The sequence below is a fragment of the Meleagris gallopavo genome, chromosome 3 (assembly GCF_905368555.1).
Source record: "Meleagris gallopavo chromosome 3, MGAL_WU_HG_1.1, whole genome shotgun sequence".
Taxonomy (NCBI): Eukaryota; Metazoa; Chordata; class Aves; order Galliformes; family Phasianidae; genus Meleagris; species Meleagris gallopavo.
In genome coordinates this window covers 34,606,788-34,629,720 of record NC_139406.1, presented here as the reverse complement: position 1 = coordinate 34,629,720, position 22,933 = coordinate 34,606,788, and the positions used below count along the sequence as shown (strand labels likewise).

At 39.3% G+C, this 22,933-nt stretch overlaps 1 protein-coding gene across 2 annotated transcripts in view; it reads right to left on the bottom strand.

The window, feature by feature from the left end:
* The window catches only part of TMEFF1 (transmembrane protein with EGF like and two follistatin like domains 1), a 118,576-nt gene that overhangs the window by 47,490 nt on the left and 48,153 nt on the right, over positions 1-22,933 (bottom strand). For both annotated transcript variants that reach the window (XM_085220601.1, XM_085220600.1), the window contains exon 2: positions 1,776-1,885. In XM_085220601.1, the coding sequence (XP_085076727.1) occupies positions 1,776-1,885 (110 nt within the window). The remainder of the gene's footprint in view (positions 1-1,775; positions 1,886-22,933) is intronic.

Below are 22,933 nucleotides of genomic sequence, written 5' to 3'. Positions count from 1 at the left end.
AACCAAGTTTGAAATTTACACAAAGAATTTAACCTGGTATGCCTGAAAAATATGACACCTTCTCCTCATGATTAGGCTTCTTTCTTTAAATATAGGATAAATTTTTCAAGAAGTACACATAAACTTATAATTAGCTTTAAAATAGCATTGGCTTTAAAAATGAGCTCCTAAAGAAAAACTATCAGCTTATCACATGAGACAGCTACTTATTTTAGCCCTCCTGACCTGGATATTGGGAGGTTATAAAATTTACCACCTACAGAAAATAAATGAAACCTTTGCTTAGCCTAGGGTTGAATTTCTTTCCATTTTTAAAACCATTATTGGGTTTTGATTTTATTGTTTTTCATAAATAACAGTTACAGCAAGAAGGAAGACTGATAAATAAAATTCTTCTCCTAAGATTTTTTTCTCACTTTAAAAGGCAATCAAATCTCATTTTTTTCTAGGGGATGCAAGCTGCAGGATGCCCTCAGTGTAGGTACCCAACTGAATGACACTACATCAAAAGCTAGCTCTGAAAGACCAGGATCCAAAACTGGAGTAAGATCAGACACACACAGTTGCTATTCTGGTTCCCCTTGATTTATTATTCATTGGAAACAGAACACAAAATTATTTTCAATGCACTGAATGATAGCCCACTCTAGCGCTGATTGGTAACACTGCTAACTCTTGTAGTTTTACCAGGAGTCTCAATATTTGATACCTTTGTCTTGGATATAAATCATAAATTTAAAGTATCTCATGAACATCATCAGAGGGCTAGAGCACTTCTCCTACGAAGAGCTGGGCGTGTTCAGCCTGGAGAAGATTCCAGACAGACCTCACTGTGGCCTTCCAGTACTTAAAAGGAGCGTATAAACAGGAGTGAGATCCAACTCTTTACATGGTCTGATAGCAACAGCACAAATGAGAATGGTTTTAAACTAAATAGAGAAAATCTAGATTAGATGTCAGGGGGAAATTTTTCACTCAAAAGGTGATGAGGCTCTGGCACAGCTGCCCAGAGAAGCTGTGGTGCCTCATCCTGGAGGGACTCAAGGCCAGGCTGGATGGGGCCCTGGGCAGATGAGCTGGTGGGGGGCAGCCCTGCCCATGGCATGGGGTGGGGCTGTGTGGACTTTGAGGTCCCTTCCAACCCAAACCATTCTGTTATTCTATGATTCATTCTATGATTATTCTCTTTTCTCTAAAATGTTCGGGGTAGGATTGCCATGATAGTCACAGAAAGTGTAAACTACAGGCATAAAAATCAATGGAGCAAATTGAACTTCTTATTCACTACTTTTTAAAGTTCATATGTTTTTTTAAAAATCAATTCTCACCACTTTTTTGTTTTCCTGAGTGGGAATAATTCACTCAATAAACTCATTTTCATTCAATAAACTTTATGACCACTGCTGGTGATCCTGTTACTATCTCATTTTCACTGCCCACTCAGTGTCAGAGTACATTTACATACCTTTGCTGTTTTTCCTGTTTGGACACAATTTAATTTAATTCTTATTATTGCTGTTGCTGTTATTATTTTCAGCCTGTGAGTATTAAAGGCCTGTGACTACCAAAAGAAGTAAATGAAATTTGGGGAGCGTGACTGGAGGCATCCTCTACCTATAATCCAGCTCTGAGTTGATTAGCAGACTGAGCTACAGATGTGGTGCCAAGCTCACCATCTCCCCAGGCAAGAAGTATGGGAAGAAAAATAAACAAGTTGCCTCTGGATTTTCCAGAGTCTGACACAAAAGGCAAATGGAAAAGTGAGCGCTCCTTACCTGGAACTGACAGGCACATTTCAGGCCATCGCCCTCTTCCTTACACACTCCCCCATATTTACACGATGATTCATCACACACTTTTACATCAGATTCTTTTACATTTAATTCTGTGAAAAAAAGTAGAGAAAGGAAACAGAAATTGAAACATGAGTAATTTTGAGGACTGTAGCCTCCTCCTCAGTGGCAGCTTCACCATATCGGTCAGCAGCCACAGCTCAGCTCCGCTTCACCACATGAGGAGCTGCCCAGCAGTGCCAAAATCACACTGCACACCCCCTCTGCCAGGGATGCCTGAAAACAAACCACAGTGTGTTTAAACTATTGTAATTTGCTTGCACTCTAGGAGGCAGAGTAATGAACCAGAGCCCTTCTGTCTTAGCTGCTGCATAAAGCTATGGCACAAAATATAACTCCTGCCCCAGTAAGCTTGTAACAGTGGTACAACCAGCAAACTGGCTTGTGCTGCATAGGGGACCAAGAGGCTGACACATCAGCTGCATAAGTTATATTTCCTAACACAACAGCTGCTTATACAGTGTCACATTTTTAAAGTGTATATTCTTTTGAAATATATATTTAATTTCAACCATATATAGGAGAAAGAAGAGTAGAAGGCATGGGAGGGATAATGGAAGGAGTCAGCGTTAGCCCAAACGTGACCTCGTGGCCTCAGTGCAGTGGTGCTGCTATTGCTATTGATCACAATAAAAAGGGGAAAACAGTACCACAGGCACTGGGAAAATCCACCGCAAATGTTTAAGAGTGCACTGAATGACAGACCTCAAAAGGATGTTCTGTGCTTGGGCTTGAGTCAGAAACTTGAACACTCTACAGCAACACAGCCCACTAAGAGATTCAATGACAGCAGTAGCTTTTAAAACGATGCCTGTAACTTGTAATAATTGTAATAATTGTTCTCCACAGAGAGCTGGCTTAAACAAAACACTAATACCAGCCATTCAGAAATGGGGACATGTAGGTCAAAACCAGAAGAGAGTAATTCTCCCTGCCACTTGCAGTCTGAAATAGGAAGTCGCCCTCCTACTCACAGTACTGACAAACACTTTGGTTTAGCAACAGCAGACACCATCCAAAACTGCTCCCGAGGGAATATATAGCATTATACTTCCCTCAAATTCATATTAATAAATATCTATTGCATAAAAATGTATCTCAAATGATACAATGTATTATGTTACAATGTATTATGTACCTCCATATTTAACACAATGCAACAGCATATTTTTCCACAGAACTAAAGCTGCAGGGGTATTACAGCCCAACACACGTCCCAGTTGCAATCCCCATGTTTTGTTAACTGCAACAAAAGATTGAAAAACTATTGATTTTTTTTTTTTTTCATATATGTCCATCACTCCCAAAGACATAAACGAGGAGGGCAAGGCATGTAACAATGAGTAGCCAGATATCGTCGTTGCCATCACAACCCCGTGCACGTGTTCTCTTTAATGCCACCATTTATCAAGTGTGATTGCTATGTTGTAGGACCCGAGTTAATGTGACAGAACATTGCAGCTTTTCAATTTAGTGTGTTCATAATTTGCTCCTGAAGGAAACGTGCATTTCTTTCTCCCTGTGAAGATCTGCTCTGTGAAGATGAACAAACTATCAAGATTAATTAAGAGGAAATGATTGTCATATCTGAAAGAAGAATCCACATTTTGGCAATACCATTTTTCAAAGAATGTACTTTATAAAAGGGAGTAACCAAGCCGACAAATTACAGTGCTAACAGCTTTTAAATTCCTCTTCTCAGGAGCTCAGAGCTCTGAACAGATGGGGGCTCCCCATTCTTAACTCCACTCCTCTTTAATTGAGCTCACAGTACTCTGGTGCTATGCACTCTCCAACATTCCGTATCACTGGAAGCAGTCACTCAGCAGCTGCAACTTGTGCTTGAAATCCTGAGGTCTACACACTGCCCAAGTGCCCAAGCAGCTTACTGAAGACTTTCCCCAGTCTCTGTATTCTCCCAACATAAGTTACAAATCACAGCATGGCTGAGGCAGGCAGGTCCCAGCCCATCTCCAGCAGGGCCACCCAGAGCAGGGTTCCCATGCCCATGGCCAGGTGGCCTCTGGAGATCTTCAAGGAGGAGAGCCCACAGCCTCTGGGCAGCCTGTGCCAGTACTCCAGCACCCACAAAGCACAAAAGTACTCCAGGTGTTTAGGCAAAACCTCCTATATTCCAGTTCATGCCCATTACCTTTGGCATTGGGCACCTCTGAAAAGAGCCTGGCTCTCTGCACCTTCCCTTCAGGTATTCATGGACATGGATGAGATGGCTGCTCAAGGCTGAGTATGCAATGAATTCAGGATAAAACCTATCAGGAGATAGAAAGATGATGGTGGAGAATGATTCCTTGTAAGCTTCCCTCCTCCCCAAGAAACAGACTTCATTTTTTAAAAAGTACTCAGGAGGAGGAATTAAGATGACAGAAACAACACAGTTATAACTCTGTCACTTAATTTTCTTAGAGGACTGCCTTTCTTTCTATATAAATCATAAATACTGATTACAAGCTTTTTGCATAAGCAATAAATCCCTAGCAGGAAAAGTAACTCAGAGACTTGGAGGCAAAGTGATTTTCCAAAACCGTATGAGAGACAAGATACCCCGGTGACTGGCTCTTGAATGTGACAGATGAACTTTATTCTCATAGAATGGCATCTAATCCCTGCTTCCATTCAGCAGCAAATTCAAGCGGCAGTAAAATCAGAGCTCTGACATGTGTATGATTATACTCGACAAAATCACAAGCACTGAGAAGTGTAGTAGCCATAATGACTTCCACATCTATAGCGTTTTGCTCAAAAGTGAATAAATGAGAATGGATGTTAAGAGGAGAAGTGATGTCTTGCATGTCTGAAATAAGCTCTCTCTTGAATGGACTCCCCATGGAGAAAGAATTAAAATGGAGTTTCTGCGATTATTTCCAGAAGAATGGAATGATTATCATCATATGTGAGAATAGACCTAGAAATGGATGAAGATCACGCAGCAAATGGTCTAAGATAATTTCTGACATGTTTCCTTAATACCTATTGCAACTCATTGCCTAGACTTTTAGCAGGTATAAATAAAAGGAAGCCTCACTATGATTCATTACATACAGGGGAAATACTGTAAGTAGGAATCTATCAGCTCCCAGGAGAAAATTAGCGCAATTAAATCAAGCTTCCAAATTTATGATAAAATTTATCTCCACAGACCTGAAATGAGGTATTACAAGTGACTTGCTGGTATCTGTTCAACCAGTACACTTCCATGCGGGGTGAGAAGGGACTTGTGCAGAGCAGGCTGCAGGCATCTGGCTGCACCACATCCAGGTCTTTTTGGTGGTTTTTTTGTTTGGTTGGGTTTTTTTCCTCCCCTTTTGAGAGAAATTTACTTTGTGACAATGTAACACATTAGTAAAAATAAGTAAAGTCTTTTCCACTTTGTCTCCTTTCAGAGAATTCAGAATACAGCTCAATACAAGTAGTTGGAGAATGGCTTTTTCCTGTGACCTCAAAGTGCACTCTCTGAGGCACAAACCTCTAGCACCAAGCTAAATTACATGTGTCAAAATTCTGAACCTGAAGATGAAATCCAATTTGTAATTTAAGTACACCACATGTGTTTCTTCCACCTGAACACCCAGAGAATAAAATAAAATCCTGGATGGGCAAATCTAGCAGCTTCATAAGCAATTTGTTTTTTCAAAACTCATGGTTCTCCTGGGGTTGGCAGCTGCACATGGTGACGGTGAACGGATATAAGGAAACAAAGAACACCCTTCTCACTTGGAAGTGAGTGTAGGTGCGGGGGTACAGGCAGTGCTTCCAGCTTCAGCTGAGTACTTCATCTGAGGCAGGAAAAACATTTTGTTACCCCATTGATTAAACAAATGAATTTTAAAGAATAGCTGGAGCAGGTCAACATTTACCTGGAAAAGAGTGTCCAAAGGAGAAATTATGTTATGTGAGGGTACACTAAAGTCCACAAAGTATACTGGAGATAGTACTGTTATGACTGGATGAGTTTTCAGCATCACAGATGAAAGTCAAAATCTGCATAAGTTCTACTACGTCCTTGACCTTATGACTCTGGAATGCCTTCTCTGGGTGGTGATTTTGGCAAACTACTTAGGAATGATTAGAGTGTATTGGGGGGAAAAAACACCAAAGAAACAAAAGAACACTTTCCCCTTAGGGATTATGAAGGTGAGCTGTTCATGTGACAAGTACAGTAACAACCTGGGTTTTAAATCTAACTCTCAAATAAAGCTTTACCTGCCAGTCACATCCTTTATCCCACTCCAAAGTTGACACTCAAGAGTCAAGCTTATACCTCAGATGTTGTTGTGTACAGCTTGTCCACTTAAATCACAAAGGGGACTTTGAGAGACATCACAAGCAAATAAAATTACTGCAAAAAAACATTCCCCCAGTATTTTGGATGCCTTTCAGACATCTTTGCTCGTCTTCAGCTGCCAGCTCAGAACAAAACAGCACTGCTCTCCCACAGATCCCACCAGTCCCATGAAGGAAGCATTATGTTATTCTCTATTTTACCAATAAATGCAAGTTACAGCCATATATGATGTAACTTGTTTCTATTTATTTCATTGTTGCTCTTCAGCTCCTTGTTGGTTCCTGCTTTGGAATGAGAAGTAATGGCCTTAAGTTGTGCCGTAAGAGATTCAGGTTGGGTATTAGGAAAAAGTCTTCTCATAAAGAACAGTAAGGCAGTGGCACAGGCTGCCAAGGGCGGTGATGGGGTCACCATCCTTGGAGATGTTCAAGAACTGTATGGATGCAGCACTGAGGGATGTGGTCAGTGGGCATGGTGGGGATGGGCTGGTGGTTGGACTTAAGGTGATCTTAGAGGTCCTTTCCAACCTTAATGATTCTATGATACTACACCTTCTACATCACTTCCACCCATTAGCCTGTTTTTACAGCTCATCCACTGGACTTTCTATGTGCCTTTCAAAACATCGGAGCAACATTCAAGAGGAAGCATGCTTCTGCTGCGCAGGTTGAAATAGGAAATTTAAGGAGAAAAACAACTCTAAAGCAGATATGACTGCAGAGACACTAAAGAAGCAAGGAGCAAGCCCTAGCAGTGTCTGAAAAGTAGAGATGACTTTACTCACATTTTGTTACTGGAACAATGCGATTTGCTAAGAATAGCTTTTTTTCTGGAGGCTTTGTGCTTCTTTTAAGATAGCAAAACTGTACACTGAAGATCTAATTCGTACAGGAAACATGAAACAGGAACACACAGTCTCTCCTCTTGGCTCTTCGCAAGACAAAGGAAGCAAAGGCTATTTTTGATACCACTGGTATGCAACATTCACCAGCACTTGGCTGACATCATTTTTCTCAACTCCTGTGCTCTGTTTCTGTAGCAAAAAGCAAAAGTAGAAGCAAAACTCACCAAATAATGTAAAGTTCTGAAGGTGAAGTGCCGTTCCACTTACTTCATGACTGTGTGGTGAAGGCGGTTTATTTTGAAACAAGCCAGCACGCAGTGCTCAGATGCGTATGTGTATACAAACAGTTCTACAGGAAAGAAAGCCCCAAGGTTTTGCATCACTTTCTTTGGCACTTACCACTGATGCAATTTTAGGAAAACATCTAGTATTCACTCCTGTCTTGTCTCCATCTTGTGTTCATAAAGTGCTTCACTAAGAGGCAGTTCATCCTACAAGACTGAGTGAGCAACCACTACTGCAAGTCCCTGACTTAGTAATTGATGAACAGCTCTGCATTCGATTATCCATTCCACTTTAGACTAGAACTAGACTAGACCAGAATAGATTATAACACTTCATTTGGAAGGGACCAACAAAGATCATTTGATCTGACTACTTGGCAACTTCAGGGCTAACCGAAAGTTAAAGCACGTACATGAGTGCACTGTCCAAACACCTACTGAACAGAGGCCTGGGGCATCAAACACTTCTGTGAAGGTTGTTTTTTGCTGTCTCCCATCAGTTTCAACAACTGTGGAATACAAAAATCATAGCAATTTGCATACTAGATTTATAACTGTTGAATCTCTTCTGAGGTTCTGTTCTGTGACTATGATGGAAGACTAAGGGAGCAATCAGACCTCTTAGACAAACTTACTATTACTTGTCCAGACAGATAATACTTGCTTGTGGCAGATAAGGCAAAGCAAGACACAATGGACTGTGCTATTTTGTTCATTTGAACAAGTTATTCAAATTCAGGACGAAAAAATAGAAATAAACAGAAAATTCTACATTTTCATTCCCGCTTCCATTAGAAGAAAACAATTCATTGGAATAGATTAGAAGTTATATGAGAAAAAATAAATGAAATACTTAGAATACTTAAAACCCTGACAGTTGTAGTCCAATGGAATTAAGGTCCTCCCAGACTTTTTAATTGATCAATGAATGGATGATTTGGGTGGCTGATAGCAAATCTGCTGCTTTCGAAGCAACCTTAAGCAGTACTATAGAACTAGTAAAATCTGTTTTGTTGTCTTGATGCAATATTTAAGAGTCAATTGTGCAGAAAAAAATGCTGTACTTTGGCTCTTGAGAATGCTAACTGAGCGAATAAAGCTTGAAATATTTCTCTAAAACTACTTTTACAAAACTGCATTAACATTTGATTGCTTAAGTGCAGTCCAATTTACCTAGGATGATTATACTTTTACATTTCCAGTCACGATAATCTCCTTCTAAAACACAGAGAAAACGAATGCATACGTGTTGCTAAAGTAATTAGTATTCTTGCACACAATAGGAAACCACAGCAAATTTTAACAACTAGCACTCACACAGCAAGGTAACAAGATTGGCTTTGAACCTGAAAGTCTCCCACACTGCAATTATTCGCATTGCAAGTATGCCTCAGACTAACTCTATTCAGTGTGAAAAAAAGTGAGGAAAGTGTCAGAGTGATGAGTGTTTGGATGACAGTTCTGTCAAAATATTGGATTCAGCCCATAGTGCATTTCTGTTTCCATCATACAAAGAAAAAAATGTATTTGTAGAGAAAGTTGAGGCACCTTTTGTTACATTAAGAGCTTTGACAATATTTCAGAAATTATGTATAATCTGTAGGTGAGCATTTCAGCAAATGGTACAAATTGACTAGCTGTGCAACTGCTTGGAGACAGCCAAAGATGCAGTAAGAACGTGAAATGTTTTTTTCTCTCGGAAACATATTTGTTGGTATCAGGGTCAGGTGGTGCAGCAATCTGGCACAGGGCACAGATTTTGTATGTGTTTCTGTTAGCAGCCACCCGGGACACTGCTTTCAAATCTTGTCTGCAAAGCAGAATCTCTGTCTTACTACAAAAAGTAGTGAACGTGATTATGCAAGGCTCTTACAAAGAAATTAGCATGTCACTGAATATTTTTACATAAAATTAAAAATATTGGGGGGGGGGGGGAAAAACGCAACATGGTCTTATAGCATATTTACAGGAAGATTACAACAGGTATTACCAATAGTAGCCTCTAGGGAAACTATTACTGTGCAGAGCAGTGACTTCCCAGAGCGTCTCAGCCAGTTTCCTCCAACAACTGTTGCACTCACTGGGCATTTTTGGCCAAATCTGACAGTGGTTGAAGCCTGAGACACTGACCTCCTTACAGGTTTATGAAAAATTAGTGGCTGCTTGGAAAAGGTTCCACATTTATATTAATTGGAGGAGCTGAGAGTACGTATACCAGAACAAGGCTCATGTGATCAAACCATGTGCGCACACGGAATGAGCAGTCACTGTTCTCTAGTAATGATGCCATTATGGTCCCTACGGTCCTTTGTGACTTGGAAATTGAAATCTGGATGATAAAAACACACTGAAACACATGTATTTTTAGGTGATGGTAAAATCAGGAATATTTCAACCAAAGATAGCTGTAGAATTAGTTTTCATGGGGGCTGAATGCTTGTAATAAGACTACTTCAGTATTTGTTTTCTAAAATTTTGAGATATTCCTACAAAATAAATGCCCCAAAATTTAATAGAGTAGCCAATCTCTAGGGACTGTGTTCCCTGTCATGGCTCTATCCTATGCCAAATATGACTTCTCAGCTTACTTTTAAGATCTGAAAAGCAATATTCTACAGCTGGTGAGAGTTTTACTTGGATTACCAAGGAAATGCATGGGATTACTAATGTGTTGCTGAACACCACTGCCTGTACTTATGGAGGCACTCTGATCAGTTCAAAAATAGTGCTTTTACACTTCATCAGCCCTCTTCAACTAGCAGGACTCCTATGAATTTTTTTGTTTGCATAAAGGAAACTGTTGACTTCTGACTGTTGTGTAGCACATGTATTACATGGTCAGGGGGAAAATATTATTTGTCCTCATTCTCTTAATGTCTACTTGCTCTCTTTCAGTCTGCGCTATAGATGGTCATATATCTAAAATATTTCCAAGTGCCTTGCTGTATCTCTTCTGCTGTATCTCTTCTCCCCTGATCGCCAAACTAGGGCTCTATGCCTGATTTCTAGCATCATTCCCAGTGCAGGAATCAAGCAGGCAAGCACACTGTTCCTAGGGAAGTTATAGCTTTGTCTTCCTGAAGAAATCTTTCCATGCCTAATTACAAATGAAAGTGAATATTTTAGTCAAGTTCATTAAGGAAATCAGAGAGTTATTTCCTAAGCATATAGACCAGTGACAATCTATTCAAACAGTCCCAAACAACACAGCGCTCACTGACACCTTGAGCAGTGTAAATCCCGAAATCTTGAAGGCCTAAACAAAGTAAAATGGCGTCAAAATCAACACCAAACCAGATAATTACCCTCCATGCATCACAGAGAATTTATTCTTTGATCTGTAGGTGACATGTAACTCAGGTTGAAACTCTGGTTTTGTAGCTGAAACATGAGCTGAAATGAGTGAAAGCTCAAGCACATCTGAAAGCATGTCCCTTTACCATAAGGCATGTATGTTTTTCTCACTCTTGAGCTCTTATCAACACAGGCTTCATTCAGCATCATGGAAGTCCCAACACAAAGATGGAATGGTTTCCACTTTCCTGCCAGGGCACAAAAAATCAGTAATTTTTAAGAAATCAGTTATTCCACCCCATATTTAGGATGTGACCTCCTAAATAAAGGGTATCTATCATTTTACCTCTGTGAAATTTGAATACCAAAGTATGCATAAAATGAAAGCATAAACCTTTCTGGAACAAAAAAGTGTGCTTAAAAATTCAGGCTCTGCACATAGATTTACACTTTCCTCTAATGAAAATTACAGAAGTTGCTTGGGTCCTGTCTGTTTGTTTTATTTTATTTTAAAGACATTTGGGAGCCTGGGAAATCAAAAGTGATTTGGTTTTTTTTTTTAATTCATTTTTTTTTAAATAAGTAATTTCCAAGGATAATGAAAACACTAGTGAAACCAACGCTTCTTCATGGACCTTTGGAGATGAACCAAGCCACAACACTGAGAAAGATTGTATAGCTTCAATCAGATTATTATGCAGGATCTGCATATTACACAGTTTATCAGTGACTGCAAAAAATACTTCACGGGGAAAAATGGAAATATTTTAAAAATGCAAAATGAATGTATACATGTATACAGATTCCAAAGTCAGTCTTTTCAGTAATTATATTTTCAGCGTTAATTATTGGCTCCAATGCTGCTCTTCTCCCGTTCTTCTTTCCCATTATTCTAAACATTTTTCCTTCAAGAATAAAAAGACAAAAGAAAAATACCTGGAATGCCAAGCCCTTTCATTTCTCAGATGTAAAGCCAAGAAAAAACAAGTGTTTTTGGCCGATTTTCTATAGTGTACATAGTGGCTTTCAGTGAGGAACTATACTGTTTGCAGTGACATTTGCCATTTATCACATAATTTATGGCTTCAGTCCTGTGAGCACTTGGACCAAGACTTAACCTTGAGCATCTCTATGATCTAAATAAATGAAATGGAACTTATCATGTGTAAGATTAAGAATGTCTTTAAGTGCTTGTAGGATGAAGGAACTTTTGAGGACCTAATTTTTATGCAAATAATAATTAACTTGATTAGGGCTTTGGTCTATTAGAGACAAATTAGTAGAATTAATTATAATCTGGAGGAGTATTTTAAGTTGCCATTTATTCTTATATTTGAAATCATCCTTTAAAAGTTGCAGAAAATATCTGACAAAGAGTTTTCAGATAGTGTATTAATCTGCCCTTAATTATTCACTCTCTAAGGGGAAAATGCTGCTGTCTGCAAGATGAGTTGATAGCAGAAATCTAAAACATGGCCTCTAAATAGCTTAAATTTTAAACATTACTCATTACTTCCAGTCATTATCATTAGCAACTACGTGAAATATTGCAATACCTAGAGGCTGCAACACAGATCTGATCCCCCTGCTGAAAGGCATGGATAACAGCCAGTCCATGACTTGCAGCACAAGCAGAGAAGTTATAGAAACTATGATACAAATTAGACATTATCATGCCCATTTTGATGGATGAGGAAGAAAAGCAGAGGGAGATAAAATGATTTATCAAAAGTTACAACAGAAGGCAAGGCAAGACGCCACATCAAGTTCATCCAATTGCTTAGCTACCAGCCTTAACCACCTTTTCTTTAACAGAAACACCTTCAGTATTACTACTAGAAAATGATGATGGTAACCAAAAATAAAGAAAACATAAACAATTTAAGGAATAAAATGAACACTGGCTCGTGAAGGCAACTTATGCAAGCTAAAGAGCTATGCTGCTGTATTAAAGCAGTTCATGTGACTCATCAGCTCTATCCAAGTAGCTTATAATTACTGCTCAAAAGTCATGGGATGGCTCGACTTGGAAGGGATCTCAAAAATCATCTAGTTCCAACCCCAGCTGTGTTCCAGCTGTATGGCTGTGACAGAGTTTAATGCAGATAGCACACCAGCAGTGTGTTTCTCACTCCTCCAAGGAAAACTCTTGTTTACTCGGAAACATGCAGCACACGGGGCTGCTTCTTGAGCAGAAGAGCATGGGAAAGGTGGGAAGTCCACACACACTTTTGAGGTGTGTTTTGCCCCAACCAGGGAGAGACAGAGGAGAAAAGAAGACTGGAAAGGAGAATATAGATTGGGCTTAAACCAAGAACAATACCTTTCTTCAAAAAGGAAACAGCTCTCGCCCATTCAGTTTTCTGTGAAAGAAGTCATAATTTCCAAGTACCAGTATTCTGATGGCAACGTCTCATCTCCTCTCTCTCTCTCTTTCCAGCCACATGAGGTTCTCCAGGAGGGATCCATGCCTCAGGTAGCTGTAAGAGAGATCATGTCTGCAAGCCTCTGCTCCTGGTGTTGCTCAAGGCTGACTGAACATGTGGAGAAAGCTGTTGGACTGGGACAGTCCAACTGACACTTTCCAAAAACATAAATTACCTGCCTTCTGACGGCAGTGAATGTGACTAAGATTTCTGAGAACACCATGAGACTTTAAACTGATAATAAATCTTATTTCTGAGTTCAGAAGAACGGAGGAACAGAACAAACTTACATGTGAAATTCTTAAACACACGCATAACCCCCCCAAGCTGCTGAAAACATGGAGAATAAAGATCCAACTTAATGATTGAGGCTGTGGTCACAGAACAGGAAGATATTCACCCCAGGACAAAATTTCAAATCTAATTCAAGTTAGCAGTGACTGAAACCCATCTGGAGGAAGTTGATTTGCCTTCACCAGAGAAATTCAACAAAACATTTCCCACATCTCAAGCACCCATGCAGTGCTACTCCTGCAAACAATTTAGGCAGCTCTGAAGAGATCGACCATCATCCCCAGTCTAATATCTGAGCAGATAGATTTGTGGATACAAGTAACACCATCTGTGGCGATGCATTTAACACTAAAAATGCCTGACTGCAAAGATATTTTCAGCATTGATAAAAACTGACAGAGCTGAGACAAAGAAAAATCTTACAGAAAACAGTCTTCTTGCAATGATAATGATTAGGGACTTTTTGAATAATCTTAGTCAAGCTCTTTTAGCAAGATCTTCATTAATGCTGCTGACTGATTCCTTGTATGCCGGATTGCTGAAGGGCCTGTGAAAACAAATAACTGGAAACATCTTCCCTGCAACTCCCAAATGCTGCTCACAACAGTTTCATATAAACACAACCTTACTTGTAACCAGGTGAGGGAAATCAGCAGGGCCTCCTGGCCATCTCTTACATGTTATATTCTGCTCCCAGCAGCTGTAAATTCAACACTTCACTGAGCATTAAATTTACTCTCAAGAAACATTTTCTAAGAGAGGTGACAGAGTTATTGCGCTGTTGTAGCTGTGGAGGCAGATGGCAGTGTGCCAAAACTCCAAGAAAATTTTAAATTAGAAATCTGACCATCTGCTACAGGTGGAAAAACAAAGGTCTTCACACTCACTCTCCTCCCTTAATTTTGTAATTTTCCTGCTACTGAAATGCACGATGTGGTGTGCAACAGATGCCATATGTTTCCTGACTACTCCTTATTTGCAGCTGATAAACACTGGAATGTATTAAACAAGAATGAATTCCTGAATCTCTTTCATAAGTTGCATTATGCTACAATATTATTACTCAGCCTGTATCAAGTAGGTTGCCCAGAGAGGTAGTGGATGCCCCATCCTTGGAGACTTTCAAAACCAGGCTGGATCAGGCTGTGGGCAACCTGATCTAGCTGTAGATGTTCCTGCTTATTTCAGGGGAGTGGGACTAGACGACCTTTGAATGTCCCTTCCAACTCAAACAATTCTATGATTCTAGTTCATCGAGTCTTGGTGTAGGACTCTTCACTTGCTTTTGTTGAACCTCATCAGGTTCCTCCCTGCCTAAGTCTCCATCCTGTCCAGGACCCACTGAATGACAGCACAACCTTCTTGTGTGTCCATCACTCCTCCCAGGTTTGATTTATCAGCAAACTTGCTGAGGGTGGACTCAATCCTATGCTCCAGATCACTGATGAAGATGTTGAGTAGTCACTGATGAAGGTGCTGAACAAAGGCATATATATAATAAGGCATATGTATTGTATGTAATTATTTTTATTATAAAATTAAAAATATAATTATATAACATATATAATGAAGCATAAATATTGACATTAAATTTCAATTGTATATGTTGTTATAATCCCTTATGCGCTATTTAACTCATCACTTTGATTCTATCTTGTCTATACCAAATGGGAAGAAGAACAAAACCTCTCAGCACATCTAGAGCCATCTACTGACGAAGTAGCTACTTCAAAGGTCAAGCTGCACTTGACAATATGGAAAAAAACTAAACTAAACTAAACTAAACTAAACTAAACTAGAACAGATTTTCACAGCAGATGAAAGACTTGCAGATGGTTCTGAGGCAATAAGACCAGCCTGTGGCCACCTTGTTCTTCGTAAGTCTCTGCTTCTCTCTGCACAATACTCTGTGAGGAAATGCTTTGTGCCTCTGGGTCCATCAAATGCACATATTTAAAGCAGACCACTTCTAAGGGCCCCGGGAACAGGCTGAAATACCTCCCTTCTCCAGTACTGGAGGATTCCAAAGATACCATAAGGTTGTCTAAATCCCAAGCACCCTATACCTCAGCCCCTTTCACGCACAGCAAAGACATTTGTAATGTCCCCCAGGCAGCACTGTGTTTTCCAGAATGAGCTTTGCAGTATGAAGATGCAGCTGATGCACTTTGAGCATACTAAAGAATTGCTAAAATGGTTATGAACAGACCAGATTGATTGTTTAGGGACAGAGAAGTCACGTTTCCACAGCTGTGACCTTTTAAGGATTACTACAGAGAAATACAAAGGAAACTTAGCCAAGTTTTATTTTTAGTGCATGGCTTTTATAAACAGATCAAACCTGATATGGCATCCTGATGGGTAATTATGCAGTCACTTTATCAACCTTGCACACTTCATAAATTTCTCTCACCTCTTGCAGGTTTCCCACAAAAGCCCTTTGGGGGCTAATCTCTTGGTGGTTTGGCTTTCGTTTAACTAAGGCCATCTGAGGTCTTGATACAATAAGATATTAAACACATAAATCTGCTATTTTGCCATCACAGGACTTCAGAAATATTATTAATAGGTACTCTGTAATTTAGAAGATATCTGAGGGACTTTAAAACTGATGAAAATATATTTCAAAACCAAGGTAAATAATAATGCAGTTAGATCAAAGTAGAGAAAAGAACAGACAATAAGAGAAGTGGAAAGAATCAGCAAAAGGATGGCAGAGATTATGAAAAATAAGAAAAAAAGTCTTGGAAGGCTTCAGTAACTACACTGAGCTGCCCCACATTATAGGAGTTTTTAGTATCACTCAGTGACCATGTAGTGTTTTCAAAATTGATTTCAAAACATAAATGTAACATCTTTATTTTAAATTTAGATTGGAGACCTTCATTAAAACGACTCAGAAATAGGTGCATTAGATAATTCTAAACACTCACTGTTTAGAACAGCGTGAGATGTATAAAATCTTTTACCCATGTCATGTAATTTTACATTTTTTCTTGCATGACCTTCCTCCAAGTTGGTGCACAGAGTTTACAAATAGACATTCAACACACTAAGATGAAAGCCAAATGCTTCATGTAGAATGCCATCATACAACACTCACTGGGATGCTCACGTAAAAACTTACTGCAGGTCTCTGAGGTTGTCTTGTTTTCCATGCCCAAGCTAGACATTCAAAGGACAGCAAGTAGCTCATCTGCTACATGTGCATGAAGTAAATCAGCCCCAGGTTCACTCTTGCAGCATGGAGGGGCAAAGGAACACTGGACCAAACTTAGAATCATGGTGTGGGTTGGAAGAGACCTCAAGGATCATTAAGTTCCAAAGCACTTGCCAATTGCTAGATCAAGTACTAGATCAGGTTGCCTAGCATCCCGTCCAAGCTGGCCTTGAACACCTCCACGGACAGAGCATCTACAACTTCTCCAGTTAGCCTGTTCCGGCACCTCACCACCCTCTCACTGAAAAACTTCCCTCTGACACTTAATCTAAATCTTCCCTCCTTCAGTTTAAAACCATTTGCTCTTGTCCTATCACTATCTACTTGTGTAAAAAGTTGATTTTCCTCCTGTTTGTAAATCTCCCTTTAAATACTGGAAGACCACAATGAGATTCCCTTCTCCAGACTGAACAAACCTAGCTCCTTCAGCCCATCTTCATAGAAGAAGTGCAACAGCCCTCTGATCATCTTCATGGCCCTACTCTGGTCCCTCTCCAAAAACTCAACGTCTTTGCTGTGCTGGAAGCCCCAAACATGGATGCAGTACTCCAGATGGGACCTCACAAGGGCAGAGTAGAGAGGAACAATCATCTCCCTTGCCCTGCTAGCTACCACTTTTCAGATGCTGCCCAGGATACCATTCCAGGCTATAGGCGCACAGTATGGGCTCACATTAAGTTTTTAATCTACCAGGACCCCTAAGTCTTTCTCAGAAGGGCTACTCTCGAGGATTTCTTCTCCCAGTCTGTGTACATATCTGAGATTACCCCAACCCAAGTACAAAACCTTGCATTTTGCTTTGATGAACCTCCTTAGTTTTACGTGGGCCACCTTTCTAATTTATCAAGGTCCCTCTGAATGCATTCCTTCTTCCTGATGTATCAACTGCACTACTCAGCTTGGTATCATCAACGAACTCAATCATCTATATCACTGATAAAGATGTTGAAGAGTCCCAAGACAGGCCCCTGGTGGACATCACTCATCATTAGCGTCCACCTGGACATATAGCCATTGACCACAAACCTCTGGCTGCGAGCTCCCAACCAATTCTTTATCCACTGAATTGTCAACCCTTCAAATCCATCTTTCTCCAATTTAAAGATAAGGATGTGGTGAGGAACCATGTCAAAGGTCCTGCACAAGTCCAGGTAAGTGACATCAGTTGTGTTCCTTTTGCCCACTGATGCCATCACTCCATCATACAAGGCCACTAGATTGTTCAGGCATGACCTTCCCTTGGTGAAGCCATGCTGGCTGTCCTGGATCACCTGCCCATCCTTCATGTGCCTTAACATGTCTTCCAGGAGGATCTGTTCAATGATCTTCTTGGGCACAGAGGTGAGTCTCACTGGCCTGTAGTTCCCTGAGTCCTCCTTTCTCCCTTTCTCATAAATAGGAGTGCCATTTCCCTTTTTCTAGTTACCGGGGACTTCACCACTTCTAAGTAGTTCAGAAGACATGAAGCCCATGACACAGCTAAAGAAATATGTTTTCAGTTACCATCCTTTAATTCTTCTTTCTAACCACTGAATATTACATGCAGTTGTTCTGCATTGCTCATCTGGATGGCATCCTCCTATGTTTGGAAAAGATCTTTAAAATAGCATACCTCAAAGTCTTTTTCAGAGTTCACTTGTCTTCTTCTCATTTCCACCTCTATTGTAAAGTGATGTGCCTCTTCCCCATTTTGGATGTATTGAAAAAAAACTTTTGACAAAGTCACATTTCCATGGATAATAGAGAAATGATCTTGCATTATAAGGCAACTGCAAAGATCCATAATTTAATGTTAGCATAAAAAAATAAGATATAAACAAAATGAGCTGAAAAAGTCCACTTTTAAGAAGTACAGTATATAAGTCACCAACTTAACAGCATAACAGTGGTGGGGAAATTTTATTTCATATTATCTGTGGGCAATCCCAACTTTTTTTGTTGACCTCTTATCCTTCTTTTCTTAGGCTTTCTAATTTTCATGTTAAGTGAGGGTCAGCTTTCAACATGGAACTTATAGTTAGCTTTGAGGTACACTACCCTCTGTAAGGGAAATTGGATCAGGGTGGGTATTACAAGAAGTATCATCCATATTCAGAATTTGTAAGTAAATATAACAATTTTAAATGAAATAAATAAGAAGCTGCATAAAAGTAATTATAGGTTATTGAGGATTATTCAAATGCCTTACAGTTTTAAACCAACTAGGGGAGTCATTGTTATTATGAACAAAGGCAGAGAATAAATACGGTGGTAAATCTGATGCAAAAAAAAAGCAATCATATAAGAACAATTACGCAACATAAGTCTACTTCATGTAGCAAACTCATAACAAGTGATAGGTCAGTAGATCTGTCTTTAGAAACAATATTGATAGTAAATAGAGTGTATTACATTTTCTACATGAGTGGATTTAAATGGGGCTCCAAAATGTCTTTTAAAAAGTTATTGAAAACAAATCTAACATTTCCCTTCATCTTTTGAAATCTAATTCTCTAACATTCTCTTACAGCAGAGATACATACAATATTGCACAAAATTCAGATATGAAAACATTACTTCAGTCATCATGGGAACATTTCCTACCTTTCAGAATGCCTGGATTTTGTATTTCTTACACCATTTTTTCATCATTATGCCATTTATGCTTCCTGTATCTGATATTTAAGATTTCTATTAAAGGATCAAGTCTTGTGCTCCTATTTTTTTAAAGGCAATTGAAGAGGACTTTTTCAAGGATGCTTAATCAGTGCATCTTTATTATTTATGCTATATCTTCTCTGTTAATGTGTTAATATCTTTTTGCATCTTCATAACTATCAATATTTTCTATGATAATCACAGATCTATGAGTAGGACTTATATTTAGTATAAACTCCATCCTCTGTATTTGAGTAAGTGCCCCAGACACATTTGAACTCCATAAGAAGGAAATGTGAGGATACAAAACTAGCATGTCTCAGTACTCTCCAACCAGTCCTGTAGACTGGACAACCAACATTTCATGGTGGCACAAGCTGTCATGAGCGCTTCTGCCCTGCTCTCTGGGTGCTGAAGCAAATGTTTTACCTCACCAAGAATTCCCTGTGACTTCTACAGATCATGGAAAGAGATGATGACAGGCTTTGGAACACTTGGTTGTTGTCTTTTAGACTACTTCAGATCCAAAAACCGTTATGTGAGGGTCCCTCCTATAGACTGTACATCACCCAGGACAGTGGATATGACAGAAGCAGTGATGAATACTACAGACTAAAGTGTTACGATTTTTAAATAATATTTAATATTGCTGCAACAAAAGTAGCATTACAGGATTGCAGACAGATTACTTTCTGCTGTGGATGCCTAAATGCTCATACGATAAAGGGCTTCATCAAAAATTCTAAATAACCTAATGCACCAAAGGACTGTCACACAGAGAAATAATTGACCAACACAAAGGAAACAGGGCACAGACAGTTGATTTTGACATTAAGGAAGTGTCGCTAGTGCAGCCACCTGTTCCTCTGTCTATTAATAAATGAGTAGAAAGACATATGAATAATAAGGTGAAAAGATTGTATGGTAGTATCAGGTTATTAACAGCGTTAGAAGAAATGCTGCAGAGAAACATGAAGTTGAGTGACTGGGATATAAAAGGGCTGATGTTATTCAATGCAGATAAATGTTAAATAACATATATAGAAAAATCAAACTTTTTATATGTATACATATTAACAAAAGATCCTGAGACTGTTATTACCATTTAAGAATATAACGCTGTCATTGTAATAGACAGCTTTTTAAAAATGTCAGCTCCAAACTTAACAATGATTTTAAAAAAAAGTAAATTGTATGTTATGGATTATTAGGAAGAGAACAAAGAACACTACTATAAACCAAAGAACACTACTATGCCACTATATAATCTAGAATGTACCCTGCCTTTTTAATAATGTGTGCTGTCTGGTCCATTATCACAAAAAGGATGTAGTAGAATGGAAACAAGTTCTGAGAGGACAAAAGGGAGATGAAAAGTATGGAACAGTTCCTTGCAACATAATTTTTTCCTTTTCTGAGATATTCCTGAATATATAACAAATGTCAACATTTTTTCTGCAGCTGCTCTACAATGTGACCCCTGTTGTTTACAGTTGTAAAGCAGTAACAGACATTCAAGTGAAAATCACTATATAGATAATGACATTATTCAGTGACTTTGAATTGGAGACTGGAAAACTCTTCAGAAAAATTCCGTAAAGACTTTGAGTTTTGTGTCACAAACTGAATTGGAAGGCATGATCTTCCAAATTATCCCTTGTAATTTGTGTTTTTGTCCACTGAGTCTCACATTTTCTAAAAAGTCTGTCCATTTTTCTTCTGAGATAAAGACCAAACCCCAAACCACTATTTCTATTCTTGTTCTACCAAATACACTCCTACAGCCCTGCTATGACCATCGTCATCACTCAGCACAACTCTGAGAAAAGCATTTTCTTGGCACAGATTTTAAAACAGAAAAACAATCCTTCCTAAGGAAATAATCCATGTCACTTTCTGGTCTCCTCCTGATATAATTTTGGAAGAATTTTGGCTGCCTACCAAGAGGAAATAAAATAATAAACTCAAACCTAGGGGTAGCGCACCATCACCCTGCTTCTTTAATCATGCAAAGCATCCAGATAGGCTGCTCAGATCTAGAATCCTTTTAATTAGGCTATTGGCTACTTTGGTCAGCCATGTCTTATAAATATTTGTGTCAGTCAGTGTGCTGATAAGCAGACATCACAACCCTTATCTTTCCACACCTTCCCCACCAGGAGCCTGACACAACCCATGTTGGTTTTCTATCTCCTCTGGTTCCTCCTAACTCAGGATCAGATCCTCACAACAAGAAGACAGACATATAGCCTTTTTCCAATATGCTGCTACTTGATAGGGCAATGGAAAGAGCAAACACAAATTTTCCCTTGCAGTACTGATTGCAACTTGTCAGTGTGACCTCCCAAAGCCGGCACTGAGATTTTTGACCAGAATGAATAGTGACAGGAAAAAGAAGAATGGTTTTAAACTAGAAGAGTGGAGATCAAGATTTGATACAATCAAGACATTCTTCAATGTGAGGGTGGTGAGGCACTGGAACAGGCCGCCCCAAGAAGCTGTGGATGACTCAGCCCTGGAAGTACTCAAGGCAAGGCTAGACTGGATGGGGCCCTAAGCCCCCTGGTCTAATGGAAGTGGAAATAAATAAAATAAAATAAAAAATCTGCTCTTATTTCCCAAGGCAGTGTTCAGGATTTCACGAGAATTTCAGTTGAGATACTGCATAATACTTCTTAAGTATAGCTCAGATACAAATTAATATATTTCTATAAAAAAAAATTGTGAGTATATTGAATAAATATAATTTTCCTTTTCTCATATATGTGGAAATTGAGGTCCAAGAAGGTTAAATGGCATGCGCAATGCATAGTCAAAACATTTAAGTCAAATTGTTGCAAAGTATTTCCAAACATTCCTTTGATGCTCTAGAGGAAATACTTGTAAATGGAAATGGCTCTTACTGTGTCCAACCCAAACCATTCAATGATCTATGTATCTAAGACAAAATAACCAGACTTGTGTTGTATGTGTCTAATAGCTTTAAGAACACAAGCCTGTTTCAAGAAGATAACCCTCTTTAGAAGTAAACAGAGGTACATTTGAGGAAACATCTGTACACCTCAAGTTTTCTCTGTATTTCATCTCTAAAATGGAGTCCAAGTAGCAAGGATGAAGAAATTATCTCAGCACCACTTTTCAGTGTAGGTTACTGTTGTGATTGGAGTATGATTTAAAATTGTAGGACAGAAAGTTGTAGAACAAAGAATACTAGACAATAGGACAGGTGGACCTATGAGATTTCTTTGTATAAAAACCCACCCTAAATGAAGCCATTTGAAATCTTCGGTATAAACAGCTTTTAGCCCAGAGGACAATTTTCTGAATGCTTGTAAGCACCTGATGACAAGGAGAATAAAACAAATAATGCTTCCTCAACCGTAATGGTAAAAGAGCTGGAGAGATGTTAAATAAAATTCTGTGACATTCTGTCGGGGGATAACAAATGCAATGCTATAAACCCTTTATTTTTTAACCTCTTGTTTTTGAGAGGGGCCTTCCCTCTGTGAGCCCAGCAGTGGTAAAGTCTCTTGACTAGCATTAGAAGGTGGCACAGTAACAGAATAAGCAACAAGAGCAGAATGGTGGTGGATCACTGGGCCACACAGGAGCAAATGCTGAAGGCTCCCCGCTGTCCAGAACCCCTGGTACCTGGAATGCTCCCCTACTGTCCTCAGTCAAGAGGCAGAGCTCCCTCCAAGGAAACAGACTCCTGGAGTGCTGGAGAAGCACTGCTTGGATATCCTGCAAAGCTAACATCAGGAGCTTCCCAGGAACT